Below are 27,920 nucleotides of genomic sequence, written 5' to 3'. Positions count from 1 at the left end.
CCTAGTAGAACGGCCAAGGAAGACGTGACAGCAAGTGATGGCAGGCTGTAGAGGGAATGGAACGGAACTCCCATGCCTTGCTGAAGAGAATACAAAACAGATCAACCACTTTTGAAAATTATTTCCACTTAACATACACATTTATGGGTGATCCAGTCCTGCCACTCCTAGGTGATATTCACCCCAAAAAAATGGAAGCACATGGACCACTAATGTTGATAGCACCTTTCTTTTTTTTTTTTTTTTTGGTACCGGGGATTATACTCAGGACCTGGTGCTTGCAAAGCAGGCGGTGTAACCACTGAGCTAAATCTCTGGTGATAGCACCTTTCTTTGTAATAGCCAACAGCCAGAAATAGCTCAGATATACATTAACAAGTGAATAACTAATAAACTGTGACTTATCCATGCAAGGGGATCCCATTCTGCTAAATAAAGCATAACCTGATCCCAGTATAATTTTGAGTGAAAGAAGCCAGTAATAGAAAGATATATACTGTATAGTTCCATTTACTAAAACTAGGAAATAAGGGGCCAGGGATGTAGCTCAGTGGCACCAGACTGTCTGATCCCCAGTTAGGGGAGGAGGGGGATTCTAGGAAATGTAAACTTATCCATAGTAGTCACAGGAAGCAAATCACTGGCTGCCTGGGGCAGCTAAGGGTGGACAAAGGATGACCAAAGGGGTGGAAAGGAACTTTTCAAGGTTTACTCATTATCTTGGTTGTAGTGATGGCTTCACAGATGTATACATGTGTGCACAATCATCCAACTCTAAACTTTTTTTAAATCTGTGGACTTCTTGTATATCACTTACACTGCAATGAAGCTGTTAAAAATTTCAAATTACTAAACAGTCAACAAGGAACTATACTGAATTTTCAACTCAAGAAAGACCAAAACAAAAAGTTTGTGTATAAAAATATATGGGGAAAGTGTCCTCAGTTAATGTCAGTGCTCCTCTGCTGAGTGCAGTGGTGCACATCCGTAATCCTAAGGCTGAGGCAGCAGGATCATAAGTTCAAAGCCAGCCTGGGCAACTTAATAAGACCCTGTCTCAAAATAAAAATAATAATAAAAGAGTTGGGGATAAAATTCAGTGGTAAAATTCACTTGCCTAGCATGTACAAAGCCTGGGTTCACCCTTCCAGTGCCACAAAAATACAAATTAATGCTGCATGGTAACGGAGTCAGTTCCTGATTGAAGCCTGGACCAAGGTCCAGATGCTGTGAAGGACATGTGGACACATGGGAGGAATTTGTGTATGGGTTCGATGTCAGTAGTACTGCTGTTTCACTGTCACATTTCTTGAGAGTCGTAAAAGCTCTGTGGTTACGGAAGCAAAAGTCCTTTGCCTTGGAATATTTTGGTGCAAAACATCATGCTATCTGTAGCTTTCAAAGGTGCAGAAAAATACAGGGGAAGCGGAGGGAGAAAGCAGATGTGGTGAATATTCTTTTAGTTTTCCTGAAGGCCCTATGTTTGGATCAGAGGCCAAGAGCACATGACTTGTGCGTGTAGAAGTAACGGAAAAGTGACCAGATCTACAATGTGTGCCACTCACACTCGGGGAGGCTGGTGGTGGTGGTGGGTTTTAATAAGTTCCTCAAGTCCGTTGTTGTCATTTGTCTCTCTGCTAATTAACAAGATTAAGGGAGGGGAGGCAGTTAATTAAGGACTCCTGTAAGCTGGGTTCCACTTAATTGAGATTTTTTTCGTAGGCACAATTAATATGCAATTCAGGCAGACCTTCCAAGTTACGGTTAATAAAGTTTTATTTATAGTGCCACCAGGGAACACCAAAGGCACAGTGTCAGTGAATTTGAAAGCACACTCCAAGTTGGTATTTATTTAGAAAGTACTGTACATCCAAGTTTGGGAATACAAAGAGACTTGGCCACGCCCTAGTCCTAAGAAAGAGCCATTCCATGAGTGCAGCCCCATTTCTGAGCTTTCCTCCCAGCCCAGGACTGATTTGGCGTCCCCTGCAGAGAGGCTTCCTTGGGGAGTCACAGCCCCACTCTTCCCTCTTCTCCATGCTGCCCTGACCCTCCCTCCTCACACACACAGATTCCATTCAAAAGGTTTCCTCCTGAGCTGGGCTCTCATTTGTTTTTTTATGTCCTGAACTCCTTGTTCCTGTACTTTCTATCTTAATAAACTTTTTTGGAACAGATTCAGGTTTACAGAAAACTTGAGACTATAGTAAATCAAGTTCCCGTGTACCTCACAGCCAGTTCCCCTGTTGACATCTGTGTTGGTACCTTATTGTTAACCATGCTTCGCGCTTTAATCATATTTCCTTGGCTCTATCTAGCATCTTCTTTCTGCCCAGGATCTCATGCAGGGTCCCTCATGACCTTTAGTCATCCTGTCTCCTTGGGCTTGTCTGGGCTAGGCTGCCTTGAGATTTTCTCAGTTTTTCCTTGACTGTTTTGTTTTGTTTTTGATACTGGGGATTGAAACCATGGAGTATTCTACCACTGAGCTAAACTATGTCCTCAACCCTTTTTATCTTGAGATTAAGTTGCCCAAACCAGCCTTGAACTTGTGATCCTTCTGCCTCAGCCTCCTAAGTAGCTAGGAGTGGCTGGCATTACAGGCTTGTACCACTGCACCTGGCTGCCCTTGTCTTTAATGACCTTGACATGAGGAGCACTGGTCAGGGGTTTGTAGACTGCCCCACTGCTGGTGCTTGCCTGATGATTTTCCCTTTAGACTAGGTGATGGTTAGGAGAGATCACAGAGGTAAAGTGCTGTCTTATCACATTGTGTCCAGGGTCAGTGCTGTCACCAGGACGTCTCACTGTGGGTGTCAGCATGGTCACTCAGCTGTGACGTTACTGTTGTCCCCCACCCCTCCCCACTATGACCTGGAAGGACATCTCTGGGATGTGCTGGGGACTTTCGTTTATAAGTTGCTTCGTGTCTGTGGCTGAACTTTATGCCGGTCCATTGTCTTTGCAGGTTCTGAATATAGTTTTTCTTTCTTCTCAGTTTTTATTTAGGCTTATTTTTTTACAGTTAATATTAGGACTGCTTTATTTTTTGCACTTTTGACTTTTTCCGGTATCTCCCCACCCTTTACTGAACCATCCTTCCTGTTTTGCCATCTTCCAGCTAACCATGAACAGACAGCATAAGAATGTTCACCCTCTCTAACACTGGGCTGTTTTCAGTCCCAGGACAATGACTGGGACCTGGGAATGCCCTTGTGTGAAAGGCCCCGCCCAAGCCTGGCGAGTCCTGAGTCCTGGGACAACGTTACCTGTCCTTCCTGTCCCCTCATTTTAACAGAAATAACGATGGTCCTTGTAATTTCTAAGCTATAGTTACTAGTACACAGAAAATAACAGCAGCAGTATGCAGAAAATGTGTTTGCAAAGGTCCTCATCTTCCACAAGTTGCATTTGGCAAGGATGTGTCATGCAAAATGGCCTCTTCTAGTGTTCTCCCAGGTACATGGGGGGGCTGCTTTTTGGGAACCCTCAGAATGGGTCTGAGTCCCTGGGGAAGTTGAAATACACCCTCATGCCTTCCCTGTAGGACTGTGGGCCCAGAGAGCAGCAGTCCTGCTGCCACTCACAGAAGCAGGGTACACCTGACCCAGCACTGGGGTCAGGTTTCTGAAGACCTGCCCAGGATGAGACCAGGCCCAAGCAGATGTACACATTGATGAGGGGCCAGGCTTCACCTGAGTGTGGTCCATGCGCCCATGGAGAAATGGTCTCCTCATGGAGAAACTCAGGATGTCTAGCAGGATGGGGGCAGTTGTTTCAGATCATCTGGCTTGCAAGAATAAGGAGAGGCCCCCAGAGACGCAGCTCTCACTTGCAGTGCAGTGCAATGCAGTGGTACAAGGCTCTGTAGAAGAGCCCTGTGTGGCACACCTGGCTGTGTGTGAGGTGAAGGGGTTCCCTTTTCCTGACCAAAATATGAACACCCGCCCTCTTCCTCCTCTTTTTGAGCTGCTTTTCTCTTACATCTCATGCCCAGATTCCTCCTCCTAACTCTTGAGTTTGATGAAAAGGGCAACCACAGTTTGGCTCTGAGGGATGTGAGATCATCCAGGTCTCTTGTGTGGTCCAGAAAGTGCCAGCTCCGGTACCTTTCCCAGGACTCCCTGGGCTATGCCCTGCACCGGGCAGAGTCTAGGTGTCCTCACAAGGATAGATTGACTCTTCCAGCCTGGGTGAAGTTACCAGGTGCACTGTGATTAGGAATTGTGATGTCATACCTCAGTGCAGAGGTTCACTCACAGATTCATAGCAGCCATGCACGGAGGCTGGGCTCCCTCCTGGGACTTCACAGAGTGCTCAGAGGCTAGCAGAGAAGCTGGAAGTACACAGGGCCAACTCCAGCACAGGGACACCAGCAAGTTCCACCAGAGTCCTTGCAGAGGGAGAGAGCTCAGGCCAGCCTGGGAAGCAGAGCCTGCAGGCCTCAGACACCTTGATCAAGAAGGAGAGAAGGACAAGCAGCAGAGAGTATGAAGGCCCTAAGGGCGTGGGAGGGCTGAGTAAACATCTTCCAGTATTCAGAGAGAGACATCTCTTTCTTTCTACATTTTTTTTTTTTTTCCGGAGATAGAATCTCACTTCGTTGCTCTGTCTGGCCTTGAACTCACTATGTAGCCCAGGCTGGCCTCGAACTCATGGTGATCCTCCTCCCTCAGTCTCCCAAGTGCTGGAATTGCAGCATGCACCGCCATGCCTGGCCTCAGAGAGACTTCTTCAGCACAACTGTTTGTCATACCACTGCGTCACGAGCACCAGGCAGTGGAGAACACCTCAGGGATAGTGTCAGGCCTGGCTGGGAAAGTTAGGTCTATGTAGAGAAACAACATAAACCATTCAGATGGATTCTAGGTGAGGTCTAACAGAAAGCAAATTTCCAAGTGAACCCGGTGCCAGAGACCTTGGCCATTCAGCCCAGAGCCAAGCAAGGGAGCAAGGGAGGAGGTACACAGTGAGTGACAGGTTATCCCAGAGGATTGACAGGTGAAGATCTAGAAATGACAGGAGAGGAAAAGCTGGAAAGATGATATTTTAAATCCTAAGATTAGTCTGTATATTTATATGTAAATACATTAAAGACTTGAATACAGAAAACTTTAAATTTTAAGAAAATATAATTTATCGAACTGAACCTAGCCAGGCATGATGGTACACATCTGTGATTTCAGCTACTCAAGAGGTTGAGTCAGGAGGTTCACAGGTTTGAAGCCATCCTGAGTAACTCAGTGAGACCCTATCTCAAAATAAAATTTAAAAGGACTAGAGATATAACCCAGTGATAGAGCATGAACTTAGTGTACACAGGTTCTTGGGTTCAATCTCCAATACCACCAGAAAAAAAATTCTGAAGAAGAAACAGGCTTTACTAAACTAAATTCCACAGAAGAAATACAGAAAGTTGTTTAAAAAAGAAAATCTGTCCCTTTTTCCAGAGAAATCATCAGGCCTGATTTTATATAGGGATTCTAGCAAATCCATAAAGGGCAGTTAATTCTGCTGTTACTTAAACTCTTCTAGAGCATTTTTTTTAATGGAGGAAAATGTATTTTAAAAATTTTTAATGAAATGGGCATAATCTACAATGGAAATAAATGCCACTGACCTATATACTTGAAAATGGTAAATTTCAGCCTGGCATGGCGATACACGCCTATAATCCCAGCACTTGGGAGCTGAGGCAGGAGGATTGCCATGAGTTCAAGGCCAGCCTGGGCTGCTTAGTGAGTTCAGGCCAGCCTGAACCCTGTCTCAAAAAATAAAATGGGGGCTGGGGATGTGGCACCGTGCCTGCCTCACAAGCACAAAGTCCTGAGTTTGATCCCTGGTACTGGGAAAAAAAATGGTAAATTTATGTTATATGCATCTTTTTTTTTTTTTTTTTTTAATGGGCATTAAACTCGGATCCTTCCACTTGCGAGGCAGGCAGCGGAACCACTGAGCTAAATCCCCGGCTGTTATATGCATCTTAACACAATTTTTACAAACCTTAAGTTTACACCAACAAAAGCAAACTACATTACATTCACACTTATAAACATTTTGAAATAATATAACAAAGTATTGAACAAATAATACACTATGACTGAATGAGATTTCTCTCAAGGATGCAAGGATGGTTCAATATTAGGAAAACTATTAGGGCCGGGATTTAGCTCAGTGGTTACACCGCCTGCCTTGCAAGTGCAAGGTCCAGAGTTCAATCCCCAGTACCCAAAAAAAAAAGGAAAACTGTTAAGGTAACACATTAGCAGACAGACGAATGCTAACATGTATCTTCTCAAAAACAAGAAAAATGCTCAGTAAAACAGGCATCAGTAGCTGCTTTGCCAACATTCAAAGTGTTTTCACATCACCCAGAGGCAAGAATCATACTTAGTGGGAGAAAACAGCGTTCCCACTAAAACAGCAATATCAGAGGCTTGCTGTCATTATCAACCGCACAGTGAGATAGGAGAAAGAAAGGTATAAAACTAGAAAAATAAAACTATTACTGTTTGCAAGTGATAGGACTTCATGCCTAAAAAACCCAGTGGGATCAGTTAAATACTAAGAAAACTTACTAAGGTGGAAGACAAAAAATTAATATGCAGAAATCAAAAATAACCAGATATAAGATAGAAAGAGCACCCCATTTATAGTAGAGTCATAAAGTCTAGGAATAATCTTAACCTGAGACTGAAAAGCCACCATGAAGTAAACCTTAAAACATCCTGAGAGACACAAAAATCAACTTAAACAAATAAAGACACACTCTGTTCCTTTACAGAAAGATTCAACATCATAAATATGTCACTGTTCCCTGGGTTAATTTATAACTTTAATACAATCCCAATAAAATTACTAGCAGGTTTGTATTTTTTTTATCAGGAACTAATCAGACCTATTCTAAACTTGAAGTAGAGAAATAAATAAGAGGAAGGAAATTCTGAATAGGAAGAATAAGGATGGAGAACAAGTCCTGTTAGATAGTATGTTAACCATGAAGACTCAGTAATAAAGAACAGTGTGGAATATGGTACTGGATCACAAATGGACACATAGACCAAAGGTGCATCACAGAGACAGATCTAAGTACACGTGAGATGTTAGACAGCATCTTAAGTGAGTAGAGTAGCAAGGCCAGCCCCTTTAATTTGTGGCATTAGAATAACTAGGAGGCTGCCATAGTTGGGATCTTCAGTGTCACTCCAAAGTGCATGTGTGCAAAGGCTTGGCCCCCAGAGTGACATTATTGGGAGGGGTTCGAATCTTTAAGGGGCAGAGCCTAGCAAGAGGCCTAACAAGGGCACATTGAGGATGTGCCCTTGAAGGTGATAGTGGTACCTTGGCCCCTCTTCTTCTCTCTCTTTGCTTCCCAGCCACCATAAGGTAAGCAGTTTGCTCCACATGTTGTCACCATGATGTGCTGCCTTGCCACATGCTCAGAGGCAATGGGACTGACCATGGACTGAAACTTCTGAAACCATGAGCCAAATTAAGCCTTCCCCCATTACACATTATCGCTGGTATTTTGTCACAGTAACGGCAAGCTGATTAACGGAGGCTAATTCTATATCTTGAGTACTGGAATTAACATTAACAATATTAAAAATAAAGAATAAAACCATCAGAGCACTAGAAGAAACCCAGGCAAATTCTGCTTAACCCTAAAGTAATGAAAGCCTTTTAAACTATAATTCAAATTATAGAAGTCTTTGGAAAATAATAAACCCGACTGCATACAAATTTTTAAAAATTCAAGTGGGGGGGCTGTGATTTAGCTCAATGGTTCTGCCACCTGCCTTGCAAGCACAAGGTCCCGAGTTCAATCCCTGAAACAAAAACAAAAAAAATTCAAGTGTGAAAATATTTAAAACTATATCACAGATAAAAGAGTGGGTTCCGTGATATACAAAGAGCTCCTAGAAACCAAGAAAAACATCAGCATTCCAATAGAGGAATGGTCAAAGGACATGAGCCAACAGTTCATAGAAAAATAAACACAAATAGTTAATTATATGAAAATGCTTTTTTTATATTAAGTATAAAATAAAGCTGCACTTGAAGTACCATTTTTTGCTTATCAAACTGGCAAGAGTTCCAACATTTACAACATGCTATGCTATAAAAATACCAAGGGGTACATATTTCAAAACTACTAGTGCTTTTATCTTTGATCTAGCAGTCTGCCTTCTGGGAATCCGCACTACAGCTTTACCTGCCTGTGTAGGAAATAATTTACATAGAAGTTTGTGCATTGCAGTGTCACTTGTGATTATAAAAGATATGGTCCTGATGAAGGGTCCAGGCATCTATAGGAGACTGGTTAATCAACACTAGCCTGCAAGAATGTCACACAGGAGCTGTACAAAGAGCAAGGAAGCTCTTGCCAGCAGATGTGGCACCTTCTCCAGGATAGACACGCTGTTCAGCTAAGAAAAGCAAGGTCACATCTATCAGATTATCACAATATACCCCATAAATATGGATAATTAATATGTATTGATTGAAAATTTTACAAAGAGAAAGAAAAACAAGGCACAGAGCACCCAGACATAGTAGGTGTTTTTGTTTAAGAAAAGGATGGGCTGGTGTATATATTCATGCTTATGTTTCTATGAAGAAAAACCATCAAAGGAATAAGTGAGAAACTAATTCTAACCACATACAAGAGCAGAGAGGGAGAGGAGAAATGGAAATACAAGCATCTGTGTTGTTGTTAATGTCTTGCCTCACATGGCAAGTTGTGCTCAGGGTTTAAGGCAAAAGAAGAGGCGTGCATCTTCAACTTCCCAGTAGATGCTCTGCTGAGTTTGTGAAGGACAGTGAGCTCTTGTGACCCATAAACAGAGTCCTTGCTTGGGTATTACATTTCCAACTCTACTGGTGTTAAAGAGCTGGGTATATAAACACCCCATGTACCCTCCATCTGTCTTCACGTGGGCTCCCTGGCAGCATCCTGCTGCGATGCTCAACACCACCAAGGGTTCACTCTGGGGTGCTCTTCTCTCACTGAAAACTTCCTCACCTTTTGTGCACTGCAGTCCTTCCTCATGACAAGGCGTGAACTCCCTTCCACTCTATGGGCCCTGGTCCTGTGTCCTTGGGGCTCTCCATGTGGTTCACCTCTGTCTGCTTGAACCAGCTCTGCCTAGCGTGGCTGGCCTGTTTGTTTGTGTACCGGTCCTATATTCCTGCTTCCCCATAAAATGGACTTCACCTTCTGTAAGGTCTCTGAGTCTCTCCTCGTGAATTTTGCCAGAACATTCAGAGGTAGGAACCCACACTGGCTCACAGACCTGCCCCTGCAGAAGGAAGCCAGGGCCTTGGTCAGGGCTTCCTCTTGCTCTGCTCCCGTGGATCCATTTGCAAACCACATCTGTAGTTGCTGCAACCACAAAGCATATGCTTGGACCTTTCTCCTTTCTGTTTGCTTTGCTTCTCTTCCTCCCCTTCATTTTCCTTGTTCCAAGTGCCTGAAATCCTGACACACAGATGACTCGAGTCAGAGTGGGTTTCAGTGTGGTCGGGCAGGGGGCTCCAAGAAAACCATTTCCTTTTCCTGCTTTTCTCTCTCCCCCATCCCCTTCTTCTTCTCTGGCCTTAATATGTCACATCTGTGCCGGATCTGGGGAGAGCAGCAAACACAACACAGTAAAGCCCTTGGGAACCATCTGCTTTGGCAGATTCTTGGCTGCCAACACCCAGCCTTTGTCGGAGCCCCAGGTCTCTTCCCCACCAAGCCTGTGTTTTTGCCAAGTGTGTCACCTGTTGGTGGCTTGCCTGCCCTTGTATTTTGAAGTCTTGCTTTCCTTTCAGCATAAGGAGGCCCTTGCCTGAGCCACTCATAACTGGGGAGAGTGCATGGGGTGGGATGTGGACTGAGGGGAGAGGCCCCGGCCTCCAGGGCGTAAAAATCTGAGCGTATAAACCAAGAAACAGTGACACCTGCCGAGCACTGAAAATGAAGGTAGGCTATGAAGAGGTGCCATTACTGCTTATCAAAACAGATCTTTTTTGGTACCAGCGATCGAACTCGGGTCCTTGTGCCTGCACAGCAGGCAGCGAAACCACTGAGCTAAATCCCCGGCCAAAACAGATCTTTTAATAGATACCTAATAATTGCCAGACTCCTGGTTTAAAGGCATATTAAAGTCATCATTTTAGATATTCTGACTGAGGAGGCTCAGATTCAGCATTAGTAGGGTATGAATTAATGACTGTACGCTTTGATGAGACATGCTTAAGGAGCTTCCCTTGAATGTGTGGGCTTTGATTTGACTTGTCAAACCTCTGGTTTGAAAACAAAGAAAGGTGACTTTATTCCCAGAAGGCACTCCCACTCCTGGGGACAACATCAGCTCTGCTGGCCCTAGGGACTGAGTCTTATAGGGAAGACCGCCTTTTAGCTTATTTGTTTGTCAACAGCCTCAATGAAGGCAAGGAGCCTCTGAAGTGTGCTTCTTGAAAACTGAGGCTTAATTGGCTTCCCACTGGGGTCAAAGGCTGCAACCTGAGCTGGTTCCCCCCTCCATCTTGCCTAATTCCCATTTCAGCAGAGCAGGTCCTGTGTTATCAGTCTATGGGTCTGAGGACTGGGGCTGCGGTAAGCCCAGGCTCACCTGCACAGGCCCTCTGCCTCTGGAGAAGGGCCCCCAAGAGCCAGTGCTCTGGGGCAGTGTGTGGCAAGGTGCAGCTCCCGTCCTCTAGAGCAGAGCTGGCTGCAGCTGGTGGAACATACATCTCTCCCTGGGGGCACTATCCTAAGTGTCACTAATCAGTGTCACTGGAGATTCATCCTGCAAGCTGTTAGCATCACGACTGAACTCCTTGGGTCCCTCCCTTTCTGGGAACAATAGCATCCTTTGTCAGTAGCTGCGTTATTTAATCTTTGCACCACTCACTCACAGGTTTCTAAACCTTAGGTTGGGGTCCACAGAAGAACCTGATTTGAACCTGGCTTTGTTCAAACTGTGATCCCTTTCCTCTCTTTCTCAGATCTGTGGGTCTGAGCCTCCTGAGACATTGTCCTCAACCCCTGAATGTCCAAGCATGATCATTTCAGCACTTGCAGTAATGTCCCCCAAATCACCCAGCCCAGTGCAGAGGTTGGGGCTCCTGCAACACAGCCAGCCTCGGCGCCCGGGCCATTTCCTCTCAGACTGAAAGCTTTGTTCCACGGAAGCCTTTTTCCTCCTGAGCACATGCCTCTCTATCCCCAGGCCCCTTCCCTGAGCCTCAGCTTTCTCTACATGCTCCAGGGCACCCCTCAACTAGAGCAGGAGGCTTCAGGTGCCACCAGTGCCCATGTGACTTCAACTCAGGCCATGTTCATCTTCTTCCTGAACAGCTCTGCCTGTGTGTCTCAGGTGGCTCCACTGCCGTGTGTGCCTGTGAACTCAGGTCCCTGCAGCCCCCCTCCCATGTCAGTGGCACCCTGCCTCTTTAGAGAACAATGTGGGAAATGGACCTCCTCTCCCCCGCCACGACACTCATATCCCCAGGCTGGCCCTCATCTTTCTGTCCCTGTGGCACATGGTCCCCACCTGCGCCCCAGCTCTAATCTGGCCCCTTCTGGCCCAGCCAGCATCTCCCTGCCAGCTGACCTTGGACCTGGGGCCTAACTGCCCTATCCCCATGCCTCAGCTCCTGCTGGCCCATCACCTGCTCTTCTATACCATAGTCCAGGACCCGGACTGCATGTCCCCTTGTCCTACCCTGTTCTGTCTTCCCTTCTCCCTTGGATATTGCTGTCTGGTCCTCAGCTTAGCTCTTCCAGAAGGCACACCCCCACCGCCAGCCACTGTGGCACCTCTGCTCTTGCAAGCATGTGTTGCCAGTATGGCAGCAGTGAGTGGGGCATGGTTACCCTGCCTCTCCAGGCGCGAGCCAGTGCTCTCTGTGTATGGCCTCAGAACTGTGTGACACACAGCAACCACACACAGTGTTTTCACCAGAACAACCTGGAGGCTCCTTTGACACGTTACACCTCCCACCCTAGAGCCCTGCCTGTGGTTAGGGACTTACCTCTAGAGGACACCTGTGAAACATAACTGGGATGGTTCCTAGGTGTTGGGTTCACACAGGCAACTGTTAGGCCAAATCTTCTGTGAGCCTTGAGCAGGGGCCCAGAGCTGTGGAAACAGGGCTGGGGCAGGGTGGTACATGGAGCTGAGTCTGGGCTGGGGTTGGGCCTAGCAAAGGCTGTGGGCTAAGTGTGACCCCCACACCAGCCAGCCAGCAGCCAGGAGGCTAGAAGATGTTTTTAGAGAATATTATGGCACACTTCACTTCAGATAATATGTGAGATCCTGGTCCTATTCCCTCAGCCCAGGAAGTATGTCTGTGAGCAATAAATAGCCTGAGCTGTTTTCTCAAATGCAAACCAAACATGAGAGGAGAAATAAGAGGGAATGAAATCCTCTGCCTACTCATGTGTCCATACTTCACAGGATGCCTCAGAAGCCCCTGCAGGCGTCCACACTCACGGCTGTTCCCTGTGTCTCCTCTCTCCCTCCAGTCATGCCAGGCTGACCTCGTGAAGGACAACGGGCACAAGTACTTCCTCTCCGTCTTGGCAGACCCATACATGCCAGTAAGGACCAAACCTTGTTTTCTTTGAGGGGCCCAAGATTAGTGTCCTCTGTCTCTGCTCGCACACATGCTTTGTAGTTCGTCTGACGAGAGGCAAGGTGGCTCCTGCTTGCTCGTCACTGGAGAGTGTCTCCACAGAGGGCAGCCAGCCTGTTGGCTCAGACACAGGGGACTTCTCCCTTTCCCATGCCATACTCTGCTCCATACCATGCCCCTATGTAACTGCCTTTAGTTCACCTGTGTCCCCAGGTTGGGTCAGCTTGGTTTGCATCTGTCAGCTTTCACTGCACACCTTCGCCTTGCAGTGACATCTCTCCCTCACTGAGTTAGATGGACAAATAAGCACACTACGCCCATGATGTGGTAACTTGAATGCCTCCAAAGGCCCTGGGACTTGACAAATCCACTGTGCCTTATTGTAGGAAAAAAGGGGAGAGGATGAAGAAAAGAATAAATCATTTGAAACTTTAAGTTTTACATATTTTTATTTCATTAAATTATTCAAAAATTAGATGAAATAAGCCTGAAAAACTTATATGCTAACTCCTTGTAATGCTTTATAGTTAATTTCTTTATTCTGTAACTCCAGCCCCTAGCATAGTGAGGACAAAATAGATGTTCTAAATAATTCATCAATTTAACTTAACATTGCCATAATATTTAAGTATAACAGCACATCTACACAGGTAACTTTGGTTATAGAAAGAATTTTTGTATATAATTTTACCCTCCAAGTTGTTTTTCTAAACTAAATGATAAGGAAAACACCGGCAACAGGATAAACAGTACTGGTATATGAAAGGTAAATAGTACTTGTGTGCTTCACTTAAGTGATATTCTTGAACACTATCACAGGCAGTTTAATATACTTTGTATGAGTTTTGCAAATAACTGCTTCCCTGTTCTCTGAGGTAAGTAAGAATACTCTACAAATCAAGCGATAGTGAGCACTAAGCTGCAGTTTGCAGCAAAACAGTGAGTCAGCTGACATGAGGAAGTAGCTTCAGCTATTCCAACTGGAGGACATAGCCAAGTTTGAAAGAAAGAAAGGGGAATTTTCAAATGCCAGAGACTGAGCGAGGGATCCATGGAGAGCCCTGGTAGGCAGCAGAGGCACCACCATGGCCACCCCAAGGATGGCACTCTGTGCAGACCCTCAGTCCGCGAGGGATGCAAGGTCCAGCGCAGGCAGTGCTGCTCAGTGACAGTCCCACTCACACCAGGAGCCTGCAACTCATGCTCTGACCTTCATGAAAGAGGACAAGCAGAGTAACTGTGCTCGGTGGAAAAGAAAAGGGCCATGAAGAGAACCTGAAATTTCAGGCTATTCTGCTCACAATGCAGGGTCTGAGTTTCCTCTGCCCACATGTGTTAGAGCCACAGCAGGAAATTGTCGTGAAAACCATGTGCAGATCCCTGAAGTCTCCTGGGGTCACGGAGGACCCAAACTCAAAGCTTTCCTACAGGACACCTACAGACCCAGGCAGGGGTAGGCAGTGTGAGGTGCTCCCACAGGATAAACACACAGGGTCACAGGGAGGACTGGCACCCAGAGGAGCGTTCACAGGGCCCCCGGAAGTGGGAGACCAGCATGAATGAGCATGCTCAAGAACAACTGAGTAAGACAGTTTATGCCAAACATTAAGCCCTTGTGCTCTCCAGAAATAGTCTTCAGTCTACAGTAGAAAACAGTGTGCTTTGTGCTTCTTACTCATCCTCAAAAATAATAGATTTTTTAAAAATAGGCAGATCTGAAAAAAAATAGAACCTGTCATGGAAGAAGAGACAGTTGTCATCATTTGAAAACTCAGCAGGTAAACTGAAGAGCAGAAGAGATGCACAGTAGGAGAGTCAGAGAAGGGGCCTCCTGGGGTGTGAAAGGGTGAGGGACATGGATGAGGAAGGGTACTGACACATCATTCAGAAAGGCAGGGAAGCAGCATTCAAACAGATTGTGGCTGAGGACACATTGGAAGAAAGAAATGAGTGTTTGGATTTTAAAAGCACCATGGATCCCTGAGAAGTTAAATGAAAACAAATCCACATTGGGCACATCATAATGACAGTGATGAATATCAAAGGCTTAAAGGAAAATCATGAAAGCAACCAGAGCACACAGGAAGGTTACCTGCAATGGCTGGACAGCACCGACAGGCAGTGAGTGCAGTCTCGCTGCAGCACCAACGTGGGTGAGAGTTCAGTCGAGCAACCTTCACAGTGCTGAAGAGGTGACTGCCTGCTGCACTTCCCTACCCAGCTATGCTGCCCTGGAGAGCGTGAGGAAAGACATTTTCAGACATAGACTGAGTTTGCCTCTTCCTGAGCACCCTGTCCCTGGACAGCAACCATCAGGACTGTATTTTAAAGTGAGAGGACAGCAAACCCAGACCGACCGTAGGGAAAAGTAGGTCCCAGGAAGTGCCAAAAAGCAAAGACAATGGCAGACCTGCTGATAAGACTAAGTCAGCTTTGACTGTAAAAATAAATAATGTTAACAGTCACTAATTAGAGGGGTTAGAGATGAGAAATACTGGATTTAAGGCACACTATGAGCCTTGCAGCAGTCTAAGTAAAATACAGAACAGATTAGGTCGTGTGTGTGTGTGTGTGTGTGTGTGTGTGTGTGTGTGTGTGTGTGTGTGTGTCTGTGTGAAAGGTAAAGCACCATTAGGTAGTCAGAAGTAGGCTGATTTTCCAGATAGGTATGGCACAGAGGAGAAGAGGAAAGGAAAATTGATCAATCCAATAGAAGCCCAGAAAGAAAAAGTTAGAATGATACTTTCTCTCCTTTTGTTACCACTGTGCTTGAGCAGGGGACAAAATGCTTACATAGAAGTGGGCAGAGGGATGGGGCAAGCCCTTCGTACCAATGGACTCCACTGATGGCCTTCTATGGAGGGCATCAGCCAGCCTTGGCCCGCCCTGTGGCATTAGCAGTCAAGCGAGCAGTCTGTCCTTTAAAAATGCTGCTCTTTTTCGTGGAGTCAAATCAGACAACAAGCAAGCTGCCTCTCCTTCCTTTAGTTAGTGTCCAGTTTGTCTAAAGACTCTGAAGGATGACATCACTGTGCCTGGGGAACTTGTGGGAACCATGGGAAAACACACAGCCATGACTGGTTCTTGTTTTGCAGGCTGAACATAGAACCATGACAGCTTTCATTCTCGCTGTGATTGTCAACAGCTATACCACAGGGCAGGTGAGTGCCACAATAGCTGCAGCTACCCTCAGCCACCCACCCCCCTGCCACTGCAGGGAAGTAGAGGTACAGCCCAAGGCGCCATGCTTACGGAGGGGCCTGTTGCTCTGGCAGTCTGATGGCCATTCACCTCAGAAAGTAGGGCCACCAGAGCATACCTGCAGCTGGCGATAGTGCAGGAGAGATATCAGGGTAAAAGTGAATCCTTGAGGCTTAAAATAAGGAAAATTAGGCATGTCTTGCGTTGTGGTTGAGCAAGGCTTTCCTGAGAAACCACAGTAGCTCCTACCCCAGCCAGGCCCCTTCTCCTGGGCCCTGGGTCCCAGGGCAGAGGACCACTTGTCTCATGCTCCCCCATCCAGGAAGCCTGCCTTCAGGGGAACCTGATTGCCATCTGCCTGGAGCAGCTCAGCGACCCGCACCCCCTGCTGCGCCAGTGGGTGGCCATCTGTCTGGGAAGGATCTGGCAGAACTTCGACTCAGCACGATGGTGCGGAGTAAGGGACAGCGCCCACGAAAAGCTCTACAGCCTCCTCTCCGACCCCATCCCCGAGGTGAGTCATCCTCATGGGCGGTTCCAAACCAGGTCTGGGTGTCAGGTCTTCAGGCCCTACCAGGATGCTGTTCATAAAAGGTCCCAGGAACGGCACGCAGAGGCCCACTCACACCCACCACAACTTTGCATCTAGAAAGATCAGGACTCCACACAGTTCACGAGAGTAGGACACTGGGACCTCGGTACCAAGGGTCACATGCTTGATGACTTCTCATTCAGACAGAGCCAGTGCTTGAGTGCTGTGGAGAGCTACAAGCTTCCTGTGGGCCCAGGCCACATCATCTTCGCTTTGCCAAAGGGGAGCCAGGCCAGCACCTCAGCCTCCCTCTTGCTGCTGCCAGCTGCAGGTGCTGGCCCTGTCTGCCCCTGTTGGCCAGGGTGCTAGCTTCCAGCCCTGCGCAGGGGCCTGGTGGGCTCCTCAGTCACCCAGTAGGGAAACAGTTTGCCCCCAGGACCCGCACTCACCTCACCCAGTAGGGCAGTTCAGAGGGGCTCTGAGTTGGCCTCTGGGTGCCAGCAACACTGCAGGCCACTAGGCCTCACTGCCCCCTGGGGACCAAGACCCACTCAGACCCTCTGAAATTGAAGGGTCCTCATGCAAAGATTTCCTCAGGGAAATAGATTTACTTACTTTCAAGTTTGTTCTCAAAAGGGCTGACGGCATCAACCAAAAATACAGAGTATGACATTACACTGAGGAAATGAGTTGTGGAGGAGGAACTAGAGGGGAGTTAGGACACAAACAAGATGTCTCCCCAAGAACTGAGGCCAGCAGAGAGGCAGCCCATATGGCTGTTTACCCAGGGTGGCCACAGAGTTGCTCTGAGCATCTTCACAGCCAAAGAAGGCAGAAGCAGTATCCCTGAGGTAACTGAGGGGGTTGGTCAGAGGAAATGCAGCTGTCCCCAGCCTGAGGCCAGTGGGACAGCCTGGGCTGGTCCTGCAGCGTGCATTAGGCCCACTCACATTTGCCGCTCAGAAGTGTACCTTGGAGTCTGAGAAGCTGGGGACATAGAGGCCTTGTCGGGTGCTAGCAGGCCATGAGGAATGGCCGAGGTTGGGCTCCTGTGGGGAGCAGGGAACCTCAGGGCACAGGGGAGGGTCATCTTGCTCACAGGCAGCATGGGCCTTGGCCTTACGCCTGAGAAAGTACAGGGAGGGGTGGATAGAGGGGCTCTGATGACATGCAGATTGGCTAGGGAGGGGTGGCCAAGCTCGGAGCCTTCAAACAGGGTTTTCTGGAACACAGGACCCCTCTGCTCTCCCTGCTGCCGTACTCACCCATGCTGTTTATCACAGTGCTGGTGATCTGGGCTCTTGCCTGTCCCCAAGTCAGTGAAATACACAGCACTTTGTCCCTCCTCTCCTGAAGGCTTCAGGCCCAGCCTCTTGCTGAGTACAGGTGTGTGTCACCAACAGTGTCTGGGCAGTTCTGTAAGGCAAGACCCCTGGAGCCCTCTTCTTGGGATAGGGTAACCTGATTCCCTCCTCCTCCCGTGCTTTGCTCCTTCATCAGGCTCAGAGCCACCTGTGGGGTTCACGTGTGGACTGAAGGGAGCAGGGAGCACATGGGCTCAGGAACAGCCCCCTGGACTGGCGTGCGGGTGCTGCACCCAGACACTCCTGCCGCCTCCTGTGTGCAGATCCTTCTCAGGGCCTGAAGCCTTCTCTTCATGCCATGGCTCTCAGGGTGACAGATGCCCACAGTGTGGGGTTGGGGGCCACCATACTTCCCATTCGCTGCCACTGTTTCTCTGAATCCATCCAAGTGTGTCTGCTCACTGACTGTTCCACAGGGCAGTCTCAGCACCATTTGTTGAAATTCTAGGGTTCTTCTATGTTATTTCATTGACTCTTCCCACATCCTCGTCCAGGATATGTTGTGGTGCTCCTTTTAGAAATAAGGAAATGGAAGCTCCACAAGGCTGGCCTCTCCCCCTAGCCCCCAACTGCAAGCTCACACAGCCTTGGAGGTGAGAGCTGAGGAAGGTCTCCAGACATGGCCAGCCTGGTGTTGCTCGCCTCACTCCTTCTCAGTCCCCAGGGGCTTGGGCCCCTCTGGGCCTCCACTCCAACGCTTTCTGTCTCCAAGGCCCATGCCTTCTCCACTTGCCTCTCCCTCCTTCCCATGACCCAGCCTAGCCCTCTCCCCAGTGCTCCTGTCTTTCCGCCACAAATCCCTTGGTGCCTGAGTGGCCCATCGATTCCAGAAGAAACATAGTTCCTGCCTCAGCTCCATAGCCTTTGGACCTCAAACTGGGGCCTTGATGATGCTTACTTTGGTTCCCCCAGGCTTCCTCCCCTATTTCTGCTCCAGCAATATGAGTATAGCTCTGGGCTCAGATTGCTGTTCAATAGTACTTGTGGAATTGAATTGAGCTGTGCTTATCTGAACAAAATTGGATTAACTTGTGGGCAGTCTTGTCAGAAATGTAGACAGTAGACACACCAGCCGTGGGCATGTCTGTGACTCCCTGTCCTCTGTCTTGCAGGTCCGCTGTGCAGCCGTCTTTGCACTTGGCACATTTGTGGGCAACTCTGCTGAAAGAACAGACCACTCCACCACAATTGACCACAACGTAGCCATGATGCTGGCCCAGCTGATCAATGACGGGAGCCCCATGGTCCGGAAGGTACGTGACCCTGGCTCTTCAGGCAGCTGCAAGGCATCCTCCACCACCAGGGCCGAGCCAGCACTACCCTATCTGGGGCTCCAAAGACTCACTTTCCCCCTGTGTGTGTCATATGAATGCAGATCATTAAATGCCATTTTCTCGAGTATGTTTCTTCACTAGACTCTAGTGTGCCTGCTTCATCTGAGGGTAATTTGCAGGCTGTGCTTCCTGCATCTTATATGGCAGGCTCCTTCCTGCCTGGGGCACATGCAGATGTCATCACACCCCAAAACAGGAGTGGCCCCCGACAGATGACAGCAGGTGTGTGTAGTGTGTCCTTTGCCTTGTTTTTGCCGGTGACTGCATAAAGCAGTTTTATGGACTTGAAAACTCTTATCTGTTTAGACATAAAAGTATCGTGGATTATTGTCCATGGTTTCAAACTCTGTAAAAACCTAGTTCCACACAACCTAGATTCCCACTTCTGTCCCAGCTAGAAAGGTGTGTTGGGGAGAACACTGGTTTTCTGGTGGTTTTATGGCAAACCCGAGGGTGCTCCTGAGTGGAGAATGTTTACTGGGAGGTGGGAAAGCAAAACCACCCACAGGTAACCACAGATTTGTGTGTTATCAGCTTCCTTCTCGGTGATTCTAAATAGTTATATTTGGTTCCCCTCTGAGATGGGCCTATCTGGAGTTGGCTGTGGCTATAGGGTTGTCCAGCTGGGGAGCAGGCTGCATGACCATCTTGGGAGAGATGTGTCTGAGCACATTGCTTCACCCAGGCTCATATAGAGAGGATGCTTTGCATCTCGTGTCCTCTTCTGAAATTAACCCAGGTCCTTGTGCCAAATTTTCTAATGAGATCTTAAAATGGGAAGTCAAGTTCCAGCAGCCCCTGCCCTGGGACTTTGGTGTCTTTGAGTTCTGAGGTCAGCAGCATCTCTGGACCTGGCGTCCTTCATCCTGTGCCCAGTTCTTCCTTGTCCCATGTCGCATTGCCTTAAGTAGACATCACTGAAAAACATAGCAAATTGGTACTTTCTTTTATTGTATGTAAAAATTCTTTTTAAAGTAAGGAAAGGCTTTTTCCTTCTTTGCAAAAACAATTTAAAAATTGGACGGGGATCTAGCTCAATGGCACCGTGCCTGCCTCACAAGCACAAGGTCGTGAGTTCGATCCCTGGTACCAAAAAAACACACACATACAAAAAAAAAAAAAATTTTGTTTAAATAGAAAGGATGGTAACTGAAGTGTTCCCTTGAGTTTCCAGTATGGGGAGAGTGGTCCCCAGGTCCCTAGGAACCCACATGGGGCGCTGCCTGACAAGCCCTCAAGTGCCTCCGAGTACCTTCACATGGCCCTACACACACTATTCATGGCTACCTAAGTTTCGAACAATTTAATAAAATAAAAAATGCTTAAAACTTAAACTTTCAAATGATCTGTTCCTCTCTTCTCCTGCTTGTGATCTCTTTGGAGAGCACAGGTCCTGGACCCTGGAACACTCGGGTAGCACACACCTCCACACGGGCAGCGTGGCATGTGCTAGCCTTCGGGGCTGCATGCTGTCTGTCCCCCAGGTCCCGCTGTCTGTGCAGCACTGGGAAGGGCCTCGCTTGCTCCCGCTGACCTTCACACATGAGCTCTGCTCATACTGGGCTCCGAAATGCAGAGGTGGGCAGGAGCCTCAGCTTCTAGGCACGGAAGACAGAGCCTTTGCGGCCCACCAGTGCAGCCTCCCAGAGTGAGCTGGCTCTCTCACTGGCTGTGAGCTGTGCCTTGACCTTCCCTCCCTTGAACAATGGGCTCTGCCTCAATGGCCTTCTTCAAGCTAAAGGTCCAAGACCTCAGTGTACAACACTAGGTTTTCTCACTTCACATCCAAGTGAAGGGGATTGGAGCTTTCCTGACCCAGGTGTAGCCTCTCCTTCCCAGGAGGAGTCCTGTGAGTGTTTGCTTATTCAAGGCTCCCCTGGGCAGCGTCTTACTTCCTTGCACAGGGAAAGTGGGGTAGGCCCTGTGGTCACCTGAGGAGTCTGTGGTATTGACTTGGACAGGTGGCAGCAAGCATTAGCTATGGGGCGTTGGCAGTGGCTGGGGAGACTTGGCAGGGCCCCCAGTGCAGTCAGCCTCAGCCACAACGGGGGTGGGGGTACAATGCCAAGGTCTAACCTACGCAATAGGATCTATGGTTCCCTGGCACAGTCGAGGCTGCTGCTGGGTATGGTGGCGCACGCCTATAATCCCAGCACTTAGGAGGCTAAGACAGAAAGATCACTGTGCTTTCAAGACCAGCCTGGGCTACATAGTGAGTTCAAGGCCAGTGTGAACTACAGAGTGAGACCCTGTCTCAAAGGAAAAAAAAAAGAGATTGCTGGTGGATCTGAATGGAAAGCACAGGCACCAGCACATTACGGGGCAGGGTGAGTTTGGGATTCAGACGGAGCCTCAGAGCCAGCAGGTGGGAAGACCAGGCTGGAGCTAGAGGAGAGATGGGGTAGGGGTTGGTTGTGTAGCCATCCAGAATGTGACAGGTGAAAGACAAGGAGTGCATGAGGCTGAGGTAGGAGAGAATATCAAGGAGAGGAGAGGAGCCCACAAAGGGACCCAAGGGTGCCTGTCCAAGGCTCATCTTGTCTGGTTTCCCAGGAGACCTCAGCGCTTTAACAGAGGTCTCCCCAGCCTTGGGAGTCAGGAGCTTAATGTAGCAAGCAAGAGATTCTCCTAGGTATTGACTTTCTACTAAGTATCTTTCTTTAAAGGCGAGGGGGGTGTGCAGATGAATTTGTTAGAGCTGTATGAGTAGCAGTAAGGAAAGGTATTCACTTTTATAAGCCTACATTCCAGTTTTGTTTCCCTAAAGATCTTTCAGAAGCCCAAGAGCTCATACTGTAGCATTAAACTTCCTAAAAGATATATAAACTGTCCCCATTTCCTTGGATTGAACCATGTGGGCCTAAAGATCATGTTTTTGTTCTAGGACTTTTTCTCATTCCCTGTTAGAGACTGAAACCTAGTATAGCTATGAACGTTTTGCACTTAGTGAAAAGAGCCTGCTCCAGGTTCTCTACTCTTTTTTTTTTTGTACCGGGGTTTGAACTTGGGTCCTTGCGCTTGCGAGGCAGGTGGTAGAACCACTAAGCTAAATCCCCAGCCCTGCTCCAGGTTCTCAGATGTGTCCTACTTTGGTCTGGTTCCCTGGACTATTGGGTTAACTTGAGAAATGCATCTTTCAGCCCAGGGTTGCAGGACTAATTATAAACAAGAGGCCATGAATTCTCATACCTCACCCACTCTGGAGGTATGTGATCCATACCATGGCCTCAGAAATTCTCAAGTTGCTTCATTCCTCCCTAGCAGTCAATAAGCAGGTTCTGGCTGGTGTGCAGGGCGTTCCACGGATGCCCTTCAGAAGCTCCTGGTCAGCAACCTTGACAATGCTGCTTGCTCCAAGGATGCATCCATGCTGGTTTCTAACTGGGGGCAGTCTTGCTCCGACCTTCCTCTTCCTGCTGGCGATGCAGCCATTGGGCCTTAACTTGTAAGTCCACTGTCCAGTCAATTTCCAGCCCCTGTAACTGTCCCTTCTCTCTCTTGGCAGGAGCTAGTAGTGGCTCTGAGTCATCTGGTAGTTCAGTATGAGAGCAATTTCTGCACAGTGGCCCTGCAATTCATGGAAGAGGAAAAGAACTACCCCTTGCCCTCTCCAGCAGCCACAGGTACCTCAGCTCTTGGGAGCCAGGGACTCCCCCCAGCCTTCACCAGAATTGTCAGCAGTTACAGTCAGGCCAAGTCTGAGCTTGGGTTTCTGTAACCTTGCTGTGGGTGATCCCCATTGTTCCCATAGCAGAATTCAAAGTACAGGGAAAGGGGCCACACTGACCCTCTCACTCTTTTCTTTCCTCTTTATCTGTCTTGGAAATCAAATTTGTGGCAATCTTGAAGGATAGTAAACCTTCAGTAGGGGTTTGCAGAAAAGAACATTCGCCATCTTCCTGTGATGAGCAGTTGAATCAGTGTTGCTTCCATGTTTCGGTGAGTCATGTTAGGAAGCTCCTCTGCTCACATTTGTCCTTTTCACAGGAAGATGCAGTCATCTTTTACATTTATATTTCATCACCTGTGCACTGCTCTTCCCTCCAAATCACAGTAAAGAGGGCTCATGATTGATAACCAAGCATTCTTGCTTTTAGGTGGGGGAGTAGAGGTGACAAATAAACTTGGTAGTGAAGGCACCAGTGAGATGGAGGGGGTCCTGCCAGTGTCCTGGCCCTGCTGTGCTGTTGGTGGCGGGCAGCAGCCCATGGCCCACACCAGCAAGCACCTCGTGTGGACTTGCAGAGGCACAGTTGCAGCACTGCCCCACATCTTTTGTAATGCTCCCTGAACTGTATACTATCATTCCTCCGCCCGAGGGGTCTTAGGCTCAGGTCAGGTTCTCACTGAGTGAAACACCCGCCCTCTCTGTCCATGCTTGGCCCTGAGGCCCTTGCTGCACCCATGGGGAAGCCAAATCCTCCCACCCTGAAGCCTGTCACTAATTCTTTTCCTTCTTCCTCTTTTCTAGAGGGGGGGAGCTTGACCCCAGTGCGAGACAGTCCATGCACCCCTAAACTTCGTTCTGTGAGCTCCTATGGAAACATCCGAGCTGTCACCACCGCGAGGAGCCTGAACAAGTCTCTGCAAAATCTGAGTTTGACGGAAGAAGGTAAGACCCTGGAAACTGGGCGCTTGTGTTGGGAGGGCTTGGGATGTTACTTTATGGAGCTTTTATCTAAGCAAGAGCCACTCTGCCACTGCCCTCTTCCCTACCATAAACTGCTGCCCTGAGGTCCCATGACCAACGTGGTGATTGGCCAGCTGTTCTTGGGTCTTTGCTACACCTGTACCAAAGGTGTGGTCCTGCCCAGAATGGCCAGGGGCACCTCCAGACTTGCAGAGAGAAGCCCAAGCAAAGTCGGTTCCCCTCAGCTCTGCTGGGAGGTACAGCTGCAGAGATCAGGGTGGGGCATGCCTGTGTGCACACATATAACCGTGCGTGTGTGTTAATGTGTGTGCACATGTTCCCAGGTGTGTCGCTGTGCACACACACAGGTGCTCTGTGTGCCCACGCGTACAGTGAGCATTACTTTTCAGAAGAAGGCACACGTTTCCGTCAGTGGGTCCCTTAATTGCATGATGGGAAAGAGGGCCCTGGTCACCAGGCTGACACTGTCCCATCGTTCCTGATAGCAGGCGGCGCAGTGGCCTTCTCCCCTGGGAACCTTAGCACCAGTAGCAGTGCTAGCAGCACCCTGGGCAGCCCGGAGAACGAGGAGCACATCCTGTCTTTCGAGACCATTGACAAGATGCGCCGCGTGAGCTCCTACTCCGCGCTCAACTCCCTCATAGGTGAGTCAGGCCGCGTAAGTGCCTGAGCTACTTCAGCTTGATGGGAAAGAATGTATGCGCTGGGCATGAGGAGCAAAAAGCATGTCCTGCTGTGGGAATGGCCTGCGGACCCGCCTAGGGGACATGGGCGAGGCCGCATGTCCTACGGGAGGGCTGCCAGAACATCCATCATCTTTGCGGGACAAATGAGCACCCTCATGTGTGCCAAACCCCCAGCAGGTTGGAATGGCAGCTCTGGCTAAGAGTTTTGTCCCCAGGACTCATGATGGTTGTCACATAGGAGCAGAATCGGGTACTGTTGACATCAAGTGGGTGGAGGACCATGCCTGGCAATGCCCAGAGGCCCCAAAGAGTCAGCCTGAGAGACTGAGGGCCTGCTGCAGAGGCAGAGGAAGTGGCTCCCCTTTGAAGGCCTTTGACACCACACATACACACACCCCTACCAGTCCAGCGTTTGACCAGCACTGCCCAGAAGCTGGAGTTCAGCAAGGATTTTCTCCTGTCCTGCCCTGAACAGCAGGCTCCTGGGTTCTGACCCCCAGGTTGCTGGCCCAAGAGGAATGGGAATTCACTCTGTTTCCTCATTGTGTGCCTGTGTTCATCTTCAGATTGCTGCGACACACTTAAGACCTAACTGGGCAACCTCCTTTCTCTTGTTCTGAGCCCCAGAGCGGTTTTTAGGGTTCAATGAAATTTTTTATTTTATTTGTGTGTGTGTGTGTGTGTGTGTGTTGTGTGTTTCACTTGTCAAAATCCATTTATTTGTAAAAGAAAACAGAAACCAAACAACTGCTAGTAATACATACGTGTCATAAAATTACTGAGAACTGACAAGTATATTTAAAGAAGATTCCTCATGCTCGTTCATTCCTCCCACCTTCCTATCCTGCTTCTCTTTCCCAGGTAGATTTGTGCCTTCTCTTCAGATGTTTTATGCTCACGTGTGTAACTCACATCCATACATACAATTTTTTTAAAAAATGGTACTGTGTTATAAACAGTCTTCTTTTCCATTCTTTTGTCAGTACAGGTTTGTAGTGTATAATGATTGCATTCATTGTGGGGAGGTGGCACATGTACATGACACATCTCTTCTTCCCTCTCAGCCCTCCCACTCCCTGTTCCCTTCATCTCTTGGTCTCCTTCCATTTTGTAGATGTATTTCCAGTTTCCTATTATCCATCTTGTATATTTCTCTTTATAGTTTGGTTTTCTCATATAAGAGAAAATACGTGGTCTTGAAGTTTGTGTGTTCGTTTAATCTCACTTAACATTATGGTCTCAAGGGGCATCCGTTTTCTTGCAAATGACTCAACTTTATTCTTCTTTATGGCAGAGTACTACTCCAGTGTTATGGCTTGTGTCTATAGGTTCCTGCAAAGCCTCATGTAGTCATAGGAGGTGGCTGGATTTAGGGTGTGTGGTGCTGGGATCAAGGATGTGATGCTAGGGTTGATTCATGGTGGGATGGTAAGATTAAAGCGGCCACACCCCAGGTGTGAGGGTTGCCCGCCCTAAGGATGGGTAGACTGGATAAAATTTAAGGGAAAGAAAGAAGATCGTTGCTTGTCACTTTTTGCTACTTCGCTGCTTTGCTGCTTTGCTGCTTTCTGCCCATCATGAACTGGTTCTCTGTGATGCTCTTCTGTGGAGCTGGAACCCTCCTGGTCAGCTCCATGGGTCGTGTGAGGCCCACGACTGCACAGGCACGTGCCCCAGAAAATGGTGTCACCATTGACGGAAAGGGCGGGCTGGAATTTTTTAAATTCAGAAACATTTCAAACGTATGAAAATGACAGAGACTAAAACAAGAAACCTGTGTGTTATGTTCCCAACGTAGAAAATTAGAGAGTGGCAGCCCAGTGCCCCACCCCCACCCCACTCTCTCCTGTCCTTCGATCGCTGGGTCCCTGGCAGGCACCAGGTGCCCCTTGGAGGCCTCTAGCATTGCCTTGATGCCACCATATGACATGTGACCTTGCCCTGTGTCTTTCATTCCACTTTGGTGTTTGTATTTACCCCTGGCGGTCATCTCAGTTTTGTTCATACACCTTCACTTTTTGCCACAATTTAATTTTTTGTTCACCTGTTCAGGGACACTAAGCCTAGTTCTGATTTCTTCTTTTTCTCTCCTATTTATTTATTTATTTATTTATATAAGAAAACTTGGGATTTGGCGCCCGATGCCTCTGCGCTGCCCAACACTCTCTCCCTCTTTCTCTACCCCCTGCCCTGCTGGGCTCCTAGGCCCTGGACCATCTTCTGCCTCCATCCAGTCCTTGGCCCCTACAAAGACCCTCCTGTCTCAAGCAGTTTCTGACTGCTCCTTGGTCCCCCAGAACCCTGATCACTTGACCTCTCCACAGAAGCCTCCCGCCCCGCCCCAATGTAGACCTGCTTTCTGATTCTTTGTTCCCTTCCTGCTGTATTTCTTTTCCTGAGAACTCATTACTACCAGATTTATCCTTTGTTTACCATTTATTTGGTCCAGTTCTGTCTCCTAGCCCTGCCCACATTTGAGTTCATACTAGGTGCTCAGTACATGTGTAAGGGAATGTACTGGAATTAATTCACATTTCCCCTGGTTGTAGTGAGGCAAGCCTCATGTATTGGCCCCTGTGTCTCCACTTCTGCAAACCATGTTAAATGCCTGCAGATGTTGCTTTGTGTTATTGGTCTTTCACAGCTCTGGGTACATATTCATGGTTGATATACCATTAAATAAGTCTCCTAATCTGTAACTTTATGATGTCTGTAGCATTACGTAACTTTTACACTTTTTCTTTCAGCTTGTGCTTTTTGTCTCTTGAATTTTTGTCTTTCCTCACTGTCTTGATATCCTAACATTTTTCACTTTCCGTTGTTATGCTTATGCCTACACAGACCTTGAGTGGATGCAGGGGAGGGACTCACCCCTGCTTCTCCCCACAGGCCTTGCCCCTTGTCTCTGTGTTCTTCCTCACAGCCTCTGTCCTTTCTCCAAGAGTTTTGTTTTGGTTTGGTTTGGTTCTTTGGTTTTTTCTGGTACCAGGAATTGAACTCTGGACCTTGCACTTGCCAGCCAGGCACAGCACCACTAAGCTAAATCCCCAGGCCACTCTCCAAGAGTTTTTGTTCCCAGTCAGCCTCCCCCGTTGTGAACTGGGCTGGTCGGGCCCAGGGGTCTCCCATTCTGTGTAGAGAGCGCTGAGTTGAGTGGGGACAGACACTGAAGCCAGGTATCACTTTGTTCTTTCTTCCGCATTTTCTTGATGATTCTTAACACTTCGCTTTGCTATATAAATTTGTAATCAGCGGTTCTGTTTCTACAACACCCTCATCAGAATGTTGTTTGGAATTGCTTTGAATTGCTGGATCCACCTGACAGAATTTATAACTTTGCGGCATTGAGTCTCCCAGCCCTGCCCAGGTGTCTTTTTCTTCATTTAAATCTCCCTTAATGACCTTTAAGACAGTTTACAACTTTCTGCGTGAAAGTTATAGTCATTTTATTCAAGATACCTTAGTTAGTAAGTTAGTTAGTTTGTGTTGATATGGGGTCCTGCTGAGATGCCCAGGCTGACTTCA

At 48.0% G+C, this 27,920-nt stretch overlaps 1 protein-coding gene across 5 annotated transcripts in view; it reads left to right on the top strand.

Moving 5' to 3' along the window:
* Rptor (regulatory associated protein of MTOR complex 1) overlaps positions 1 to 27,920 on the top strand; it is a 371,772-nt gene that overhangs the window by 292,054 nt on the left and 51,798 nt on the right. For 4 of the 5 annotated variants that reach the window (XM_021241190.2, XM_013078167.3, XM_004860898.4 and 1 more), the window contains 7 exons: positions 12,518 to 12,592; positions 15,723 to 15,788; positions 16,151 to 16,342; positions 18,837 to 18,977; positions 22,564 to 22,681; positions 23,530 to 23,670; positions 24,195 to 24,353. In XM_021241190.2, coding sequence (XP_021096849.2) covers positions 12,518 to 12,592; positions 15,723 to 15,788; positions 16,151 to 16,342; positions 18,837 to 18,977; positions 22,564 to 22,681; positions 23,530 to 23,670; positions 24,195 to 24,353 — 892 coding nt within the window. The remainder of the gene's footprint in view (positions 1 to 12,517; positions 12,593 to 15,722; positions 15,789 to 16,150; positions 16,343 to 18,836; positions 18,978 to 22,563; positions 22,682 to 23,529; positions 23,671 to 24,194; positions 24,354 to 27,920) is intronic. The other variant, XM_004860899.4, reaches the window with a different exon arrangement.

The sequence above is a fragment of the Heterocephalus glaber genome, unplaced genomic scaffold (genome assembly GCF_053883595.1).
Source record: "Heterocephalus glaber isolate CG9 unplaced genomic scaffold, H.glaber_assembly_v1.0 deba00000937, whole genome shotgun sequence".
Lineage (NCBI taxonomy): Eukaryota > Metazoa > Chordata > Mammalia > Rodentia > Bathyergidae > Heterocephalus > Heterocephalus glaber.
Note: the sequence above shows the minus strand (reverse complement) of the source record. Positions and strands in the feature narration are given on the sequence as shown.